This window comes from Strix uralensis, chromosome 8 (genome assembly GCF_047716275.1).
Source record: "Strix uralensis isolate ZFMK-TIS-50842 chromosome 8, bStrUra1, whole genome shotgun sequence".
Taxonomy (NCBI): Eukaryota; Metazoa; Chordata; class Aves; order Strigiformes; family Strigidae; genus Strix; species Strix uralensis.
The window spans coordinates 2,156,924-2,175,416 of record NC_133979.1 but is presented as its reverse complement, the minus strand read 5'-3'; the positions used below and the strand labels follow the sequence as shown (position 1 = coordinate 2,175,416).

General features: G+C 52.7%; 1 protein-coding gene across 1 annotated transcript in view; it reads left to right on the top strand.

The window, feature by feature from the left end:
• SGIP1 (SH3GL interacting endocytic adaptor 1) overlaps positions 1–18,493 on the top strand; it is a 58,182-nt gene that overhangs the window by 26,413 nt on the left and 13,276 nt on the right. Inside the window, exons 8-18 of the mRNA XM_074875811.1 lie at positions 1,172–1,183; positions 1,872–1,883; positions 2,679–2,703; positions 3,080–3,131; positions 4,506–4,591; positions 5,841–5,933; positions 7,053–7,127; positions 9,060–9,515; positions 12,422–12,543; positions 13,386–13,512; positions 16,844–16,903. Coding sequence (XP_074731912.1) covers positions 1,172–1,183; positions 1,872–1,883; positions 2,679–2,703; positions 3,080–3,131; positions 4,506–4,591; positions 5,841–5,933; positions 7,053–7,127; positions 9,060–9,515; positions 12,422–12,543; positions 13,386–13,512; positions 16,844–16,903 — 1,120 coding nt within the window. The remainder of the gene's footprint in view (positions 1–1,171; positions 1,184–1,871; positions 1,884–2,678; positions 2,704–3,079; positions 3,132–4,505; positions 4,592–5,840; positions 5,934–7,052; positions 7,128–9,059; positions 9,516–12,421; positions 12,544–13,385; positions 13,513–16,843; positions 16,904–18,493) is intronic.

The window sequence follows — 18,493 nt, the reverse complement described above, 5'->3', positions numbered from 1 at the left end:
CTGTGCTTTGGGGAAATCCCTGTCCCCAGCCACCACCGGCAGAGCACAGCCCAGAGCTGGAGCCGGTATCTCCCTGCAAAGTCATGCAGATGTGATCCGCTCACCCCAAAGGGCTCGGGGACAAGCCCTGGGCCAGGCTGGACAGAAGGAACCGTGCTGCTTCCCCATGTCGGGATCCAAAATCCAGCTTATGGAGGAAAAGGGCACAGGTGTGGAGGTGAGCGGTGCCACGGCCGGGCGCTCCTCGGCACACCGGATCCCGGTCTGGGAAAGCACCAGTGCCCTGGGCAGGAGCTGGCTGAAGGAGTTTTGCACCCATGGGATTTTCATGCTTTGCTGTCTGGGTCCCTGCCCTTGTCCTGGGCTCATCTCCTCTGCAAAGCCCAGCTCTAGCATCCCTTCCCTCCTGAGCATCGGCCTCTCCTGGGGGAGAGCAGCAAGATGGGAGATGCCGTGTCTGTAGGCTCTGTCCTCTCCATCCTTGGGGGTGTGAATTATGGTGCCTTGACTCGAAGGCAAGAAGAAAACTGGAGATGCTGTTGTAAACTGGTGTCAGGTGCATCCTCTGGAGCTTAGGTCTCATTTGTTGAGAAGAAGGGGGAAGGTGGGTGTAGAACCGGCCCGTGCCATGAACTGTGCCAACAGCAGCCCGGCATCTTCAGACGTCCCACCCTCTTCCCTGCTCGTTCCTCTGGGCAGCTCCTGCCCGCTTTGCTCTTTGCACTGTGGAAACCTCAGCCCCAGGAGCGGGGGATTTGTAGCGGTCACTGGGCAAAGCTGATAAGTAATAGCCTTAAATTTAAACACTTAGGGGTAACATTGTGCTTTTGACTTTTCTCTCATACGAACCCTCCCAAGAAATGAAACAGGCTGGGAAAAGGCCTTTGGCTACAGCTAGCAGGGCCCACTAACAACAAAGCACGTGAATCCTTTCCATAAGATGGCTCAGATGCAGGTTTTTGTTTCTGTATGCTCTCTCTCACTGCAGTCCTCTGTCTGAATGAACGACATCCTGGCTGGATGCGTGCACAACTCTGCTTTGCTGTGTGTTTAACAGTTATACACCTGATGCTTCTGGTCATGATATGACTCTTTTATTTCTGTATTATCCCTTTATAGAAATTATCTTATATTCTCATTTTCTTTTTTTATTTTTCCTGCATTCTTTTAGAGGAAAAGTCCGGTAAGACATACAGTTTTTTATCTCTTATAATTTTTTTAACAGTCTTGCGTTCTCTTGTTTGCACGGTCCCTGTTTTGCATGTGTCTAGAGCTGAAATGTAAAATGCAAATAACAAATCCTCCTTTTGAAAGGCACGATGTTTATTATTCTCCTTCTCCCTTGATTTAAATTGGAGTATGTTAAAATAGAGCTAGGCTGTCTTTGCTTTGAATGTACGTAGTCTGGGGGTATAGTTTGTGTGAAAAGCTGGTGGTTTTGGACAAGATGTATAAGGGTACAGTTTTATCTAGGCACATTTTACACATGTTGTTGCACATCAAAAGGTATGAGAAAGCAGAAAAACCCATCAGTGGCCAATGACCTCTGGTGCCACCACACGCAGCAGCGATGGCTTCCCCGAGAGGACCGGGCTGCAGACTGTTCCAAGCCCAAAATGAGGAAATTCCCCCATTCCACAGGGTTTGGGGTCCCTCTGGGGTCTCTGCAGTCGCTGCTTCGTGCCCCGCCAGCCCCTGGGAGCAGAGTGCTGTGCTCCCAGCAGTAGGTGCCGGGGCTGGGGGGCTGCGTGGAGGAAACCTCCCGGGTGCAGCCGTGCTGGAGGGGTGCGATGGGCTTTGGGGGACTTGGGGTGCTGACCTGTCGCTCTCTGACCAGGTGTCTCTTCTCTCTTCCTTCTCGCTGACCGCAGCGGCGCAGCCCGGTAAGCACCTGCACCCACTGCTTTTGCCCCTCACCCAGTTCAGGGATGGGGGGGTGCTGGCGGGGGCCGAGTTGGTGCTGGGTTTACGTGGCGAGTGCAGGGAAGGGGAGTGGGGTGCCGGTGCCATTAGTCACCCTGTTTTCTAGTCCCAGGTGATGGTGGGACCTCATCCCCTCCAATGATGCAAAGGGCTCCCTGGTGATGGGCACCCTCTATGATTTGACCTGCATCCTTGTGAACCCCCCTGGAGACCTGCCTGTGGTCCTGGGGTACCCCCACTGCTTGTCCCCCTCCCGGGGGGCTCCAACTCCCCTCTCTGCTGTGCTGGTCCAGGGGAGTTTTGGCTTTTGCTGTGTGCAGGCACGCGTGTGTTGTGTGGCAAGAACAAAGATTTTGATTGCTGAAAATTTGGCTTAGATCGATTTGCAGACATCAAACATGAGGAATTTGGGTTTATGCCATTTCTAACGGGGTGAAGGTGTCAGTAACCCCCATAAGCCCCTGGCAGCCAGGATGGCTGCGAAGGCAGTGCTGCCAGGTGATGGTTTTACGTGGCTCAAAATCCCCTCGGAAGGGTTCTTCTGGCTCCCTGTATGCTGGGAGCAAATGGGATTTCCCAACACACACGTGCAGCTGGGTATATTTCAGCCGCGTACAGTAAATATCACCTTAAATAGGCAATCCCTGCCACATCTGCTGGGCTGCTTTGCTCCTGCTGTGTCCCTCCGTGGGTGACAATTGCTGTGCGTCCGCGTCCCTCTGCATCCCGCTTACCTAGTGTGTTTCTAATTCCAGGGGACGATTAAAAGGAATTTATCCAGTAAGTATGTTCTGTGGCCTTCAAGAACAGTAATTAGTGTTGGCAGGGTAACGGTGGTGGTGTTTTGGGGAGGGGATAAAAAAAAAAAAAGAGGGAGTGGGTTTGGTTTGCTTTAAAGTGATCCTGGCAGAAATGATGGCACCCAAATGTCTTCCTTAAAGAAGATTATATGGGACATCCTTGGGTACCCTATAGAAACAGCGCAGCTCCCTAGTCTTGTTCTCTACAGAAATAAAATCTGAATTAAACCCCAGACTTCTTCCTGCCAGCATCTCCATAGGAGGGGTGGGATGGGGCATGTGCTGTGCCTGGTGGGAGCCCCGCTACCGACACGGGGTGCGGGTGGGAGATCAGTTCTAACCCCTCACTGTTGCAGGTGAGGAGATCGCGCGGCCCCGGCGCTCCACGCCGACGCCGGACCCCACCAGGTCAGTACAGAGGCTGTTGGTACAATTATCCAACACGGGCACATCATCCTGTTGAGGTTTTTAAATGTTTCGGTGGGCAGTTGTGCATTTGAACTGTTGCTCAAAGGGAAGCATCTGTTTTCACCTCCAGATTTTGATCCTTTTCCATGTATACCTGGATAGGTCAAACCCAGAATAACGCAGCAAATTCCCTGGGTGTTTACTGCTGTTTGAATATTGCCAACCCATCATCTAGCTGAGCTGCCCTCATTTGGCTCATCAAAGACACCGCTGTAGAAACATCCCTTTTATAACTTGTTCGGCTGTCTCCTGGGCCTAAAATTTGTGTTTGGTGTTTAAAGAAGCTGAGGAAACGCTCCGTGCTGCAGGACACGGGAGGCACGGGGAGCTTTGGGTCCTGTGTGAGGAAATGAGAAACAAGGGGAGGTGCCCAGGCGGCATCAGTGGATCCCCCTGAGCATGGCCGAACAAAACCGTGCTGAACTGAGGCGCTGATGGTGGTGGCACCCCTGGTTTCAGATGCACGGCATCTATCCACGCTCTCCCACAAGAGCAGCAGGAACCGGGGTTGTTTAGTTTGGAGAAGCGGAGGCTGAGGGGGGACATCATCGCCTTCTACAACTCCCTGAAAGGAGGGTGCAGAGAGGGCAGATGAGTCTCCTGACCCAAGGAACAAGCGACAGGACAAGAGGGGATGGCCTCAAGCTGCGCCAGGGCAGGGTCAGACTGGCTCTTAGGAAGTATTTCTTTGCAGAAGGGGTTGTTGGGCGTTGGAATGGGCTGCCCAGGGCAGGGGGGGAGTCCCCATCCCTGGAGGGGTTGAAGAGTCAGGTTGACCCAGCACTGAGGGATCTGGTGGAGTTGGGAACGGTCAGTGTGAGGTTCATGGTTGGACTGGAGGATCTTCAAGCTCTTTTCCAACTGAGATGATTCTGGGATTCTGTGACATCTGCTGCTGGAAGCCTCCTCAAGCCTGATCGATTGGGAGAACTGGCAAGCGTGTGCTGTGGGCGTATATTGATTTAGGAAAGCACTCAGGCTAGTTGCTACGGAGTGAGGCCAAATCTCACCAGGAGCATGCCCTGTGCAGCTGCAAGGTCTTACTCAAGGTGCATTGGACTCAAGCATGGTCCAGACCCTTGACTTTTTTTTTTTCCCCATGGAGTCTGGAGTAGCTCTGACTAATCCTAAAGCAATCCCCAGTGCCCCAGCAGCTGCTTGGGCACTACTGGGTTTGCACCATCATGATACCGCTCTCCTTTCCTTTTTCTCTGCCCAAAAACCTGTGTTTTGCCAGGTGCCTGTTAATTTAGAACATACCCCCACCCCCAAAATATGTATATTTGACTCCTCTGGGCTTGTTTCATCCCACAGCAAGAAAGCCGGGGAGGACACCGCTGCGCTGGCCCCGCTCTTTGGGCCCCCGCTGGAGTCGGCGTTTGAGGAGCAGAAGCTGGACGGTGGGTCGGGGGACGCGGGTGGCATCTCCTGGCAGTGAGCCCTGGCCGTGCCCTGGGGACGGCCCACGGCACCCAGCTCTGCCAGCAAGAAGGGTAGCCCTGGCAGTTCAGCCCTCCTCTTAACAGAGGGGAAAAAAATAAAATTAAAGCGGATGGTGAAGGGTGGGTGGCTGGTTATAGGCAGTGCAGGGATGGGGTTTATATGGATTATACAGGAACAGAGCAAGTGTTTAAGCCAGTTAAATAATTATGTGGTCTTGGGACAGATCCTGAAAGAGAACAGCTAACAATTATTAAAAATAGTGACTTTCAAATGAAACCCCTCTGTTGCTGTCCCTCAAAGGGGTGCGTGTTTAGCAGCGGCGCTCGTTAGCTTCCGACGCTACAGCAGCGTTTCAGCATCACACTAATTTAATTGCAGGAAGATATAACAGAGCTGTCTGGCAATGCTTTACAGCTCCCTGTGCCAGTGAGGATGTCACACCAATAATGTCATTTTTTTCCCCAGAAACAGTATTCCCCTGGACAGGAGTGTAAGAAAGCTTTGCTGCCCCCCCCAAAATCTATTTTTTTTTTAACAGCTTTCTCGAAGTGCAGCGATCTTGCAAGGCTTGTTCTCCCCAAAGAAAAACCCCATTCACTGCTGGAGCGGTTTGTTCCTGGAGAGGTCTCCTCCTCCCGGCTCCGCTCGGCTATCGTGAAATGGCTGCTGCCACTTGTAGCCTAGTTATGCCTTGTAATTAATGACTCTGGTTAATTCCTTTCATCAAAACTATGACTGCGTGCAGTTCTCTACACATAGCCCCCCAAAAAATGCAAAAAGTTTAAATGATACAGAAGAGGGTTTTTCCCCCTGCAACCTCTGTGAATATAATTGGATCTTTTCATTTTAATACCTCTTTTTTCTGCATATCCTAAAATTCCAGATGATTTTTGCAATTAATGCAATGTTTCACTTAATGGAATAAGCCTCCAAATACATAAATGGCATTGTTTTGTTTGTCAAGCGGCATGAGTGTCAAACTAATTGCATGTCCTGTTTTAAAACTCAAGCAAGCTTGTAATTATCTAACATTATGGAAAAACCCCTGTCTTTAATTAATGAGAGGTTTCTGTCACTATTTAGTTTCCTCTTTTTATAAACCTCAGATGAGCACGTCTCATCTGTGTGTTTTGCTATTTGTAAAAAGGACAGTAGGTGTTATCACTGCCTTTGCATGTGTATTTATTTATTTTTGATTTTTTTCAGCTACTCTGGATCAGCCAGAGATATGGGGTTCAGTCCAGCCCGTCAACACAAGCGTAGAGTCCCCAAAGCTACCGAGACCTTTTCCAACTGGAAGTAAGTGACTGTGCAGGTTGTCAACTGAAAATAAATTAATATAGAGAGAAATCAGATCTCTTACTTTTCCTCATCCAGAGTCCTTGGAGGGTTTTGCTTCCCCTGGCTTGCCTCCAGTGCACCAGGGTGGAGGAATGTCGGGGGTCTGGGAGAGGATGATGGTATCCAGGATGGGAGAGACGGTGCGCATCCTCCCCGGCCAGGGGAACTGCAGCTTTTCCTCCTCCCCAGCTGCAATGTCATGCTTTCCTTGTTCCCCTGCCCCTTTTTCCCCCTCGCTAGCCCTTAGCACAACCAATTTCACACCAAACCTACCCCCAGGCCTGGTGCTGCTGGCTGGCTGGTGTCGATGTGCCAAGGTCAAGGCAACTTCTGGCCACATCATGATCTTGCAACACTCCTGATTGAAACGGTTGCTTAATGGAGCCAAGCTGCTTCCAGAGCAGCCACGGTGCCTCCCGGGCTGCTCCTCTGTTCGATTCGGAAGTTATTTACATCTGCTTTGCAAAAATGCCCCTGTAAAGCTGGGTTAATTAGCCACGGCGTTCCTCCTCTGTACGTGCATCCCGGATCTGTGCGGGATGGCCACATGAGAAATGTGGAGGCAGATACGTGCCTCAGAGGCTACAGGTTTTAATTAAAATGGTAATTCAGGTTTTTAAAACATGACTACAAGCTAAGATTTAAAAATAATAAAAAAAAACCCCACAAAAAACCCCTAAGACCTAACAAAAAAGTCACCAGCGATTGCTTGCTGCTCAGTGATACACCAAGGAAAATTTTTCACAAAGGGAACAACCCGATATTGGAATAATCTCCCCAGAGAAGTTGTGGATGTCCTAACATCAGACACTTTTAAGCTTCAGCTGGTCAAGGTGCTGGGCCATCTCGTCTAGTCCCTGCTTTTGCCAGAAATGTTGGTCCAGATGATCCTTGATGTCCCTTCCACCCAGGAATTCCGTGATGCTCTTGCTCACCCAGCAATCATCCCAGGGCTGGTGCTGCTGCCCGCTCTGCACCTCGGCAGCACTGCCGGCCCCCCCTTTTCCCAGCAAACTGTGCCTGTTTCCTAACACACCACAGCTGAAATTTTTCTCCTCTCTTTGCTCTGTTTTGCAGCACCTCCGCCGCTCCCACCGAAAAACATCCCGGCCACGCCGCCACGCACCGGCTCTCCTCTGACGGTGGGAATAGGTAAGAGCTCAGCACCGCGCTCTGCACACATGCCGTTGCCCAGCCCCAGCAGCCTGGTGTGGAACCTGGGGGGGGCAGGGGGGGGGTCGGGTCCCGTGGTTGCATTTCGGACATGGATTTGGCCCTTGTGCATCCTCTTCCCTGTGCATCCGCAGCGCTTCAGCAGATGCTGAAGTCACAGCGATGCTCTAGAAGCCGTGCAAAGAGGCTTTTGAGTCCTGAGCCAGTGTTGGCCTGGTGAAATTAATGCGCTCTCCTCCCGCCACCTTTGGGGTGGGTCACTTCTAGAAAAGAAATGCAACATTAGCCTCAAAGTCCTGCTCAAAATTGGGAATAAATGGAGCACTGTTGCCACCCGGAGCAGCACTGCACAGGGTATGCTTATGAAATAACAGGGTGGCTGCCTGTGTCAGGGAAGCTGCTCCTGCCCCCCCAGATTCCTACTGCTGGCAGGGAAGGTGGGAAAACCCCCCCAGTCCCCAGCACGGGGATGGAGAGGGACAGGGGGGAGAGAATGAAACAGTAGCTGAAATAGAGGATGGCCTGAAGGAAGGGATTGAGAGATGTTGAATGCAGCTAGAGGACATAAAGTGCTTATAAGCCTATAATTCATGTTGCTGTCTGTTGGGGGTGCAGGTTTTGAGGAAGGAAGGGCACTGTATGGGCACAGACACATGCAGAGCACCTTGGGGTGTTGTTACCATCTCCATGAAGAAATCCCCTTCCCTATCCATTGATATTTCATTCACGCTCCCATATCTTGATTTTTTTTCTATTCACCCAAGCAGCCAGACAGGCTGAGTGTCCACCCACATACATAGATTCATCAACATGAGCGAACGCGATGCCCAGCCACGTGTGATGGTTTATTTGCTGGCTTGCTGCACGCTTCAGCTTGTGCATCAATTAAAAAAAAGCGAGCGGCAGAGGTCTATTTTTTCCCGTTTTAGCAAAACTATATTTTATCCCCTAAACGTAGAACAGATGGCTCCCCTAGACGCAGGATCAGGGGCGGGATGCTGACGTAAGGAGCCCAGAGGACACGTTAGTTTTAGCCGGATGCATGTGGCTGTAGCAGGGGCCATGGGCTCCCGTGCTACCCTGGTGCTGCGGCCACTTGCTGCCCTGGTCCTCGCCCCATCCCTCCGCTCAGTCTGTGCCGAACGAGGCACTGGGCAGCATTCCTGGCACCAGAGATGCCTCATCCCCAGGCTCCAGCCCTCGGGGAAGAGAAATGCAAGAAAACAGGGCACGGAAGGAAGGCGGGAGGATCTCCCTCTTCTGGATGTGTAACGCTTTGCTGATGAATCCCGTCTCTGTGTTGGTTGTGAAGTCAGATATGAATGTTGTGTGGTAGCTCAGTTAGTGAGCAGAGCCCTAAAATACCCTTATCTGCTGCTGCTTGCATCTGAAATACATACACCCTGTCTGCTTCCCTCTGCTGCATGCCCAGCACCCGTTCTCGAGAGTGTCAAGCCAGCATGTTTAAATATATATATTTATGTGTTTATAAATATATATAGTGGAGTGCGCAGCTGAGCATGTAAGTTTAAGATCTGATAATTCAGAGTGATGACAATGACGCAGTGATGTTATTTAGACGATACATAACAAAGGCTGAGCTCCAGCTGTAAATTTTGGGAGGGTGTGGGACCGTTGAGCGCGAAGTGACAGAGGAGGCGGGCTCAGCTCGCGGTGCATGCGCGCGCTCAGGCCGTGTCTGTCCTTCAATCCCGTGTGGTTCATTGTATAATGAACGTGACGTAGAAACTTTCTGGCACATGAATTATATTCCCCGGCAGCTTATAAGAAAAATGTGCTTTTAAAGCATCTCCTCTAGCAAGTAGCTGATGTAGAGCCCCGTAGAGAATGGTGTGACTGCAGCTTTCTCTCGGTTATTGCTAAGTGTAAAATAAACTACTTTGACCACAGGAGGGGACCAGACAGCAGCAGAGCTCAAAAGTGACAAACTTCCGTCCATCAATGACTTGGACAGCATTTTTGGCCCCGTGCTATCCCCCAAGTCTACTGCTGTTAATGCAGAAGACAAGTGGGTCAATTTTTCTGATCAATCCCCGGAAAATGTGACTCCGGAGTTGACGCCCCGGGAAAAAGCGGGGTCCCCACCGGCGGCAGCGGGCAGCCTGGCCGATGCTCCAGCGGCCGAGCCCTCCCGCCCGCTCCCCTCGCCGCTCCACCTGGAAGAGGTTCCCAAGAAGGTTTCTGAGCAGCCCCACCTTAAGGATGATAACTTGGAGCCGGTCGCCTCTCCCAAAGATTTTGGGTCGGGACAAAGAGCGACCCCGCCTCCCCCTCCGCCGCCCACGTACCGGACGGTGGTCTCCTCACCCGGACCGGGCGCCAGCAGCGGCACGGGAAGCACCAGCGGTACGTCCCGCGGCGTTGGGTGTGCTTCGGTGTGGCCGTGACCGCATCCGCCGTCCCCTCCCGCCTGGTTGTGCCTGTGCCCGGCGCCCGCCTTCCCACCCGGCCGTCTTGTGCTTCCACGTCCAGCGTCTGCCCTCAGCCTCCTGTGTCCTCTCCCCTCCCTGCTCCTTGCTGCGTGTCTGACGGTCGGATGGGTCTGACGCCCTCTCCCCAAAGCTCCCGCGAGCCGCCCTTCCCACGTCTGCTACGCGCGTAACCCCTCAATGCAAAATTTGGCACAGGATTGCTGTTGCTGTGGCTCCATCCTCAGTAGGCTTCAGAGTGAATATAGGTGGAAGCATTTCAGGCAAATAATCTGAACAAGCCTCAGCACCAGGGGGCTTTAAATCTGTCACAGACAGACAGATCACTGCAAAAAGTCACCCTAGGGCTGCTGAGAACAAATAACTCTGAACAGCTGAAGGGCACTTGGTCCCTCTTGGCTGTGGGAGCGTTGGGCTGGAGAAACATCTTCCAGCGTGAACCTCTCTCAAGGGCAGAACCGGATTGGTGTGTCTGGCTGCCTGGCTTCACCTGCTTAATTATAAATGTCTGTGTGCCCATTAGGGCAAACGAGCTCACAAAGGTGCAATGTGATCGTGTTATATTAGAGGCTGACCCCAGGGCGCTTACTGTACCTATGCAGCCATGATGTGCAAATCCCCTCCCCACCAGCCACTGTCCTGCAGCCACGAGGAATTATTTTTGAGAGGATTAATCCCACAGAGCCCTGCAGGCACCTCTGCCCACGCAGGCAGGGGTGGGTGATGATGGGGGAACATTGGGGGTCTGTGTCCCCAGTCCTGTACCCATTGTCCTCAGCCTTCTGGGAGCTTGAAAGCTGTGTCACTCCCTCTGGGGGGATGTGGGGGGCTGCTGGGGGTGTCCCCCCGAGCGTGGCTGTTGCTGTGAGTGTGGCTTTGCTTCCGTGGTGGTGGCTTTTCTGTGCCGGCTTGGTGAGGCGGCTGGGGGGTGTGGGGGGGATCCGCACAGGGCCTGCAGCTGCCGGTGGCACTGGTCGGAGCTGGGACTTCCCTGGGAGATTGGCAGCAGGAAACAGCAAGTTTCTTCCTACGTTGTTCTCCACCCCGATGCCAACTGAGCAGCTGCCTTGCGCGAGCGGAGAGCTGCAGGACGGGGACATTCAGGTTGCTCTGTACGTGGGGATGGATGGGGAATCCCCACTCGGCGAGGCAGCGCTTTGGGAAGATCCACGTCTCTTCCCCAGAAATTATCTCCTGTCTCAGCCCGCTGACACCTCAGCCTTACCCGGGACAGTGAGCTGTGAAAAATACAGGGCGTTGAAATACGCACACAAACATTGCGCAGATCTTCAGAAAGCTGCATCCTGTGCCAGCTGGTCTGGGTGCACAGGGAGGATTCGGCACTCTCCACCTTTCCAAGGCTTCCGTTGCTGCATCTGTCTCCAACAGTGTCCAGCTTTTGGATCCGTGGAGCAGAGCCATCCCAGGACACCCTCCTGCCTTTGCATCCCACGGGAGTCCAAGCAGGGGTGTGGACCAGCATCCCAGCAGGCTTCTGATTTCGTGCTGATTTACAACATGCTGCCACAGTTTCTTGTAGAAGATGTCTAGAGGTGCATTGGTCTCCCAGGGACCTTAAATACTTGAGGAATAAACCTCCCTGGATGAGAGCTGATGTCTGGCAGGGCTTCAGCTAGCTGGTGGCTGGGACTAAGTATACCCTCAAGGTCTCCGTCTTGTGATACACTTTCAGTCCTGCTAGGTTAGTTTCCCTGAATGATTCCTATTTTGTCAGACTTTTATTGGGATAAGGAAGGAAAAATTCAAGCTTTGGTTCCCAAATTAGGCTTCTGAATAAAAATGCCTTGAATTTTGGAGTTGTGCAAATAAATGGCCAGGATTTACTCTCTTTAAGTCTTAGCCTTCTGTCGTTTACTGCTCACTCTTATCTCTATAGATCTAGCTTTGATATTTCCGTAGTCTGAGCTATTGCCCAAAAAACTTAGTAAACTGACGCTTGTAAGCAGAAAAAATAAAGCTGAAGACATCATCTTATTGTCAGTCTGAGCAAAACGTGCCACTCTGCAGATTGTAACGTGCTGCCATGCGCCACGGAGGCTGGTAGAAAACGCCAGCTCAGCCATCCTGCAAAAAGGGGGCTGTGTCCCCCCACGCTCCTCCTGCCCCTCTTGTGCAATCTCCGACTGCTCTGCACAGCACCGGTTATATTGCTGAACTTACCCCAGAAGGAATTTCTGTACGTGGAGCCAAACAGCTTGCTGGCTATCCTCTTAAACATCTGTTAAAATTTCTGTTTGACTGCAAAAAGTTGCCCTTCGCAGCGAGGCAGCAGCCACTGGGGGCCATGTGAACTCTGACAGCAGCACCCTCTTGTTCTCTGAAACTTTTCTGGAAGGCTAGGAAACACATTATGCTCCCAACAAATCTGATAATCTTACTCTTCCACCCTTCCTCTTCTTTGCTCAGACAAAGCTTTGTCCCTCTTGCCAGGACCCCTCGTTCCTGTAGTGAGGGGCCAACCCCCCTCACCGGGAGCTGTGGCACCAGCATCAGCTGCTGCAGGGGTTAAAGCATAACTTTTTTTCCTGCCTACATCTGAAAAAAGCTGTAAGACTCCTCTGATAACAATTTTATGCAGCGCTCCTGGCCAAGGGAGCCCCAAAATCTTTTTCTCCCCTGCAAAACTGCTGGTGTGAAGCAACAGTCAAGGGGAGCTTGCGCAGGGTGTGCGTGGGCATTCACGCTAGCTCCCAGGCGAGAAACCTTTGCTTCAAGATTGGGTATGGGTGGGCACGTGGGTCTGGGGGTGGGTAGCCATGGGGGCCAGCCTGAGATGGGCTCATGGCTCCTGTTTTGTTGCAGGTTCCTCGTCCCCGGCTCGCCCCGGCACGCCACTGGCTGCCTGCAGCACCCCCCCGCCGCCGCCACCCCGGCCCCCCTCCCGGCCCAAGCTGCCCCCCGGCAAACCCGCTGTCGCCGATGTGGTACGTTCACAAGCAGGAGCGGGGGGTGCATGGGGGGGGTGCATGCACCGGGCGGGGGGGGTGACGGGTCTGTGTTTGCAGCCCGTTGAGATGGATTAACGGAGCGGAGCAAGAGATTCAGGGCAAGTAACCAGCGGGCGCTGCCTGGGCTGGTTGGAGTTTTCTAAAATTTGTTCATCAAGATAAATTACGTGTGGAAAAACGGCCTGTGAACACCTCCTCTGGCCCGGCGAGGCCAACGTGGGCGAGCGGTGGGTTGTGGTTATGGTAAAGGCAGAAAATGGGTGTGAAAAGGGGCTGTGCCTGCCCACCCTGGTGAGGCAGTATGGGTCTGGGCAAGCTTTGGTGGAGCTCCCCACCGCCGTACCACGCCGGCTGGGCCTCCGGGTCCTGCCCCACCACCCCGGGCTGCTTCAGGTAAGTGTAGAGAATTTTTGGATCAATGTTATGAATATAAAATTATCCCCGAAGGATCTCTAAGGACCCAACGAGTGGCTCCCCGGTGAGCTGGCACGTGGTGGGCACTGGCACCGCTCCCTTGCCGATGCCGAGTGCATTAAATCCATCCCATGGCCCCTGGAGCTCCCGTCCTCGCTGCAGACGGGGACTTCAAACACCCAGACCCAGAAGATGGTGGAAATCATCTGCCATTTTTCTAAGTCGAGACTAAAATGCTATCGACACTAAAAAAACTAAAGTTGTTTAGTTTTGGCCTAACCCAGCGGGGCTGCCTTGGGACCTGGGGTACAGAGAGTTACGGCTTCAGGCAAAAGCTTCTGTTTGATGCAAATGTCGCTGTGCATATTTTCTTTAACCGTTTGTTGTTTTATGTTTTTCTACAGTCCAGGCCTTTTAGCCCTCCTATTCACTCATCCAGCCCTCCTCCGATAGCACCTTTAGCCCGTGCTGAAAGTACTTCTTCCATATCTTCCACCAATTCCCTGAGTGCAGCCACCACTCCCACCGTCGGTAAAAGCATACAGCACTGCTGTTCTTTCACCTTTCCTACCTCTTAAAAGATTCCTGAAACCTTTTCATTTGCTAGATGGTTCTCTTGGTTCACATTCATTAATTTTCATCAGGTTTTTAAATGCAAAAAGGGATCTGAGGGGGGTGTGACGGATCATGAACGTGATGCTGCTAGGGAAGCTGTCTTTGTCGCAGCTCTAAATGTTGTGAAAAAGTGAATGTTTGGTGAAGGTAGAGGTTATCGCTAAGTAGAATATAATGTAAAATGTGCTTGTGGTCTGTAAATTTGGTCAAAATAAGCTTCTTTTTTTTTTTTTTTTGTGGGGGATGCTTGTACCTGGAGGGGAGGGGGGCTGGAAGCCAGACCTTGGGATCCGGGAGACAACTACCATTAAATCTCTTTGAATGTCTTAAATTTGTACTTCCCCTTGAAGTGGTAGAGGGAAACAGGGTCTTGGAAAAGGCTCTTCCAAACCGTTAGTTTGACACGTTGTAGACGAGAACAGAGTGCTTGCAGTTTTCTTTTGGAGGAATGTCCTGAAAAACATGGGTGTTGCCAAAGCCCCCAGGTGCCCCCCGGGGCCTGAGACAAGAAATGCAAATAAAGTCTGGCTGGCAGCTCCCAGGCTCCATGCGCTGGGTCCCCCCTGCCTCCCTCCTCCGTTCCTGCTGCCAGCGCTCCCTCCTCCTCCTCCTCCTCCATCCCTGCCATCCCATCCTGCTGCCAGCCCTACCACCCCTTGCTTCCCGCAGCTCCATCTTCTACCAGGAACACCTTCCTCCTTTTTTTTCTTTCCTTTCCATGTTTTTTGCGATGAGCACGCCGGGTTTGCGCGACAGGGAAGGGGCTTTGCAGGCCGTCGCTGGCATAGGCTGGCAGATGGGCTCTGCGGAGGGGCCCGAAACCCCAACCCTTCAAAAAAACAACCCTGGTTGGTGTTCGTGTGCGCTCAGCCGCGGTCCTGGCTGCAGCATTTCCCATCTTTGATAGCTGGAAGACGATGGGGTGGCCTGAGCCGTGTGGCAGATGCCATCCCCACGGTGCCAGTGGCCACATGTGCCCTCCCAAGCCCTCCCAGTAGGTTTGCTGGAGTCTCTGACCTGCGTCTCCGTCCTGTTGTTTGCTTCGCTCTCGAGGTGTCGTAGATGCTTGTACTGGCTGTTGGTCACCGTCACAGCATGCTGCTGAAAAAAAACCCAACAACGTACCTCAAGCAAGGGGCCAGCCAGCCCCGAGTGTCCCCAGTGTGTCGGCTGTCGGTCCTGTCTGTGCCCGCTGTTCCTCAGCTTCAGGGGTGGGGCTGGTGGTGGCCTGGGCCGGTGCCCACGGGCAAGGTGGCCGTGGGGCGCCTGGGGCCACAGTGGTAACCACAATTTTGGTGGAGGGGAGCAGCCAGGCTGAGGACAGGGACGGTCTTGGGGGTTTCAGGAGGCTGGGAGACGTGGCTATGAAATGGGGGCTGCATGCTGGCCCTGTAGGCTGAGCAGGCAATGGGTCCCTTAGGCGCTTGGTTTAAATTTTAATTTTTCAATTCTCTCTAACTCATACATTTCTGTGAACAAAAATTGCTGCTTGATGTTTTTAATGAGCTACCCACCCTGAGCCCAGTGTAGCTGCAGGGGGGGGGAAGAAGCTGTGTTCACTGGCCCCAGTGGTTCCCACCCCCTCCATGGGGTTTTTTTTCTTGAAAAAGAGCCAAAATCAGGGCTCTTGGGTCACAGGGGGACACTGAACGGGGCAGCCAGGAGCACCCCCAGATTGTAGGTTTTGCACTTTCAGCTCCATGCAAATGGTTGCTGCATTACCAGGATTTGGCTTGGGAAAACTTGGATGGGGGGCAGGCAGGGGCAAAGGGGGTTTGGGAGCCGCTCTGAGAAAGCCCAAACATCTCCCCCTCATCCCCACCGAGGCGGCCGGGGCGAGGGTGGGCACCAAAGATAAGGTGAAAGGGGTGCAGGGCAGAGGAGGGGCTGGGAGCAGGGCTGCGTGGGCACGGCAGCGGGTTGGGGACCGCGGAGGGGGCGTCCCCTGGGACTGGCATGAGGCTGGGACACCCCAACTCGGCGGGGGCTGCCCACAGCCCTCGGCTTGCCGCCGAGTCTGGCTCCACCACACTCTCCAGCTCTTGTTTCCTGTGGCAAAGTCCGACGGAGTTTTGTCCGAGAGCATGTGGAAGAGTTATTTCATTTATTTGTCCTCCGTGCTGTTCAGGTTTGCTTTCGTTGTGGTTGCATGTGCAGTCTGAATAATTTATTGCAAAGAAAGAAGCTGTTATTTCTGTGTCAGCGCCCCTTCCGTTATTTTTCTCGTTAAAAGCCTTCTCTGTCTTTTTTCGTGCACTGCTCGATTTCATTTGGGATTCATTTTTTCATTCTTTTTTTTTTTTTCTTTCCCCTTTCCTTTGCGTTTCTTCTGCTTATGTTATCAGAAGATGATGCTTTTAGTGACAAACTGCCCGTGTTTGAAAGGCGCTGTGAAACGCCCGCAGGTACTGTACGAGCAGGGCGCTTTCGCCACGTCTGCCTTGGGAGCGGGGGGCTGCAGGCACCCTGAGTGCCTGAGCCCCGGCACCCGCCGCTCGCAGCACCTTGCATGACAGTTTCTCAGTGAAAAAGGACTGCGAGGTGAAAGGCTGTCACCTCCTGAATTCAAAAGGGTTAATTTAACAGCTCAAAAAGCCATTTTTTCCCCCCCCACCTCCAGTTATTTCAACAGTACCTGGTGTCTAACGCGGCTTTTGAGGCGGTGCGAGTGCAGGGAGCTGGTGATTGTAATGGGAAAGGAAAAATTCCAGCTAGGCATCTCCTGCTCTGTGTGCGTGTGTCTGTTTCTCTGCAAGTTTTATGTCCTGAAACGCAACAGAAAGTACCTACGTTTCACTGTCACTCATTTTGCACACCAGTGTGGCACGCGGTTGCAGCATCCCGCCGGGGAACGCTCGCTGCTGCGGTTGTAGCACAGCAGAGACGTCGCCGGAGGTGAAGAGGATAAGGCACGTGGGCCAAAATCAGCGCAGTTAGAATGTGCTAATGGAGTGCATGAGCAGAGAAGCCTCTTCTACTCTAGTCCAAAAAAGAGAAAACCCCCCCAAAACACTTACCAAGCAGGCAAAAATACTCTTCCATCTGGGCTTCCATAGCTTTGCTTTCTGCTTTCTGTTTCCTAAGCCAAAATCAGCGTTTAAAACCCCTTTCCTTGCACGTGAACGGCTTGCAGCACCTCGTCCCCTCCCCGTAGCGAGATAAATGACCTGCTCTGTGACTCACACTGTGTCCTTCTCTCTCCCTCTCCTTAACCTTTCCCATCCCGCTTCAACTCCTGGCCATACAGAGAATGAACAGCCTTCCCTCGTTTGGTTTGACAGAGGAAAGTTTTATTTGACTTTCGAAGGTAAGTAGTGCATAGCATACCCAGTAACGACTTGCTCCCCTTGCTCTTGCTCTCTGACTCCCGGGGTTTCCTTCAAAGGCTCCAGTCCGGCTTTCTGTGTGAAATGCTATGGCTACTTAGATGACATCGCAAGTTCAACCAGAATAATTTTGATTTGATTTGTGCCATTTATCCCGATGATCTGTTTCCCTGTTTATTATTAAAAAAACCCCAAACAAACAAAACCAAAACCCAAAAGATTGTTCTCGTACCGAGACTGCGGTGAAAACCAGAGAGCGAAACCACTTGCACTGCCGAGGAACTTGACTCTGTCAACCAGGGCTTCTTTCTACTCTCCCTCGCAAGCTGCTCGATACCCTGAGCGGGCTGTGGCACAGTGCGGTTAATTAAAAACAAAGGACGACGGGTTCTCTGCCAAGCTGGGACCCCCTCCCCATCTCCTAGATTTTTCCATGGTGAGGGGTCAGGAGTGTGCCAGCAACACCAGCAAGCACAGCCAAAACGCCACCAGGTTGTGCTGCTGGGGTGGCTGGTTTTGTGTTGCAGGTTTTGGGGTCCCTCGTTGATGAGAAGGTGTGGTGGGGAGGATGCAGGGGAAGGAGAGCTTGTTTTGGGGAGTGGCATCACATCTCAGAGAGGGCAGAGGCACAGGTGCCTGGAGAGTCCTGAGGCTTTGGAGGAAGCCTCATCTCATAGACACTGTGACTATATTTTTCTTTAAAAAAAAAGTGGGGAGGTTTGGTGGCAGCAGAAATAGGTGCTTTAAAACCCGAAGGAAGCGCTTTGAAGCTGTGGTGCTTGCAGGCAGAGTGGGGCTGGGGCTAGCTGGGGGATGCTGGAGGCACGGGGCATGCCGGAGCACGGATCCTGTGGGTCTCGCTCTCTGTGAAGCATGTGACCCGCGTCCCCTCCAGCAAATAGCCGAGTGCCCCGGGATTGTGCTGCCCGGCCGCCGAGCATGGGCCGCTCGTGTCTGGGGACCGAACCCCGGTTTGGTGAGCCCGATGCCGTAGCAGCAGCCAAAGGCAGGGATGGAGGTGGTGGTGACCAGGGGGGTTGGTTTCTTCTTCTCCTCCTTCTTGTATTTAAATGGTCCTTTGGGAAGAGCTGAGCTCAGCGGGGCAGGGCCTGGCGAGGTCTGTGCCGGCTGATCACTGGGTCCGAGCCGTTATCCCTCAGTCCGTGTACCCTGCGCATCCCCACTGACCCCCCCTGCTCTGCGTGTCCTCTGCCCCCCTCGCTCAGCCTAGCACCAGCACTGCGAGCACCTCGAGCGTTTGGGGGTTTTCTTGTGGTTTTGCATATTAATCTTGGTGAATGATATATTTGAATTCTTGTCCTTTGTTGTGGCAGTGTGAATGGTCCAGAGCCAGGGGGTGGGTTTGTCCAGGGCACGCCGGCTGGCCAGCACAGCACGAGGGCTGCGAGAGCGTGGCACTGCCTCCAGGCTCATCTCATGGCCCAGGAAAGAGCTATGTCGCTTCCACACACTGGATTTCCTGATGTATCCCTAAATCTTTGAGTCCAACTGAAAAAAAAAACCAAACCACAAAAAAAGCTAAACTTCAAGGCTCATCTCTAGGGAGGTGA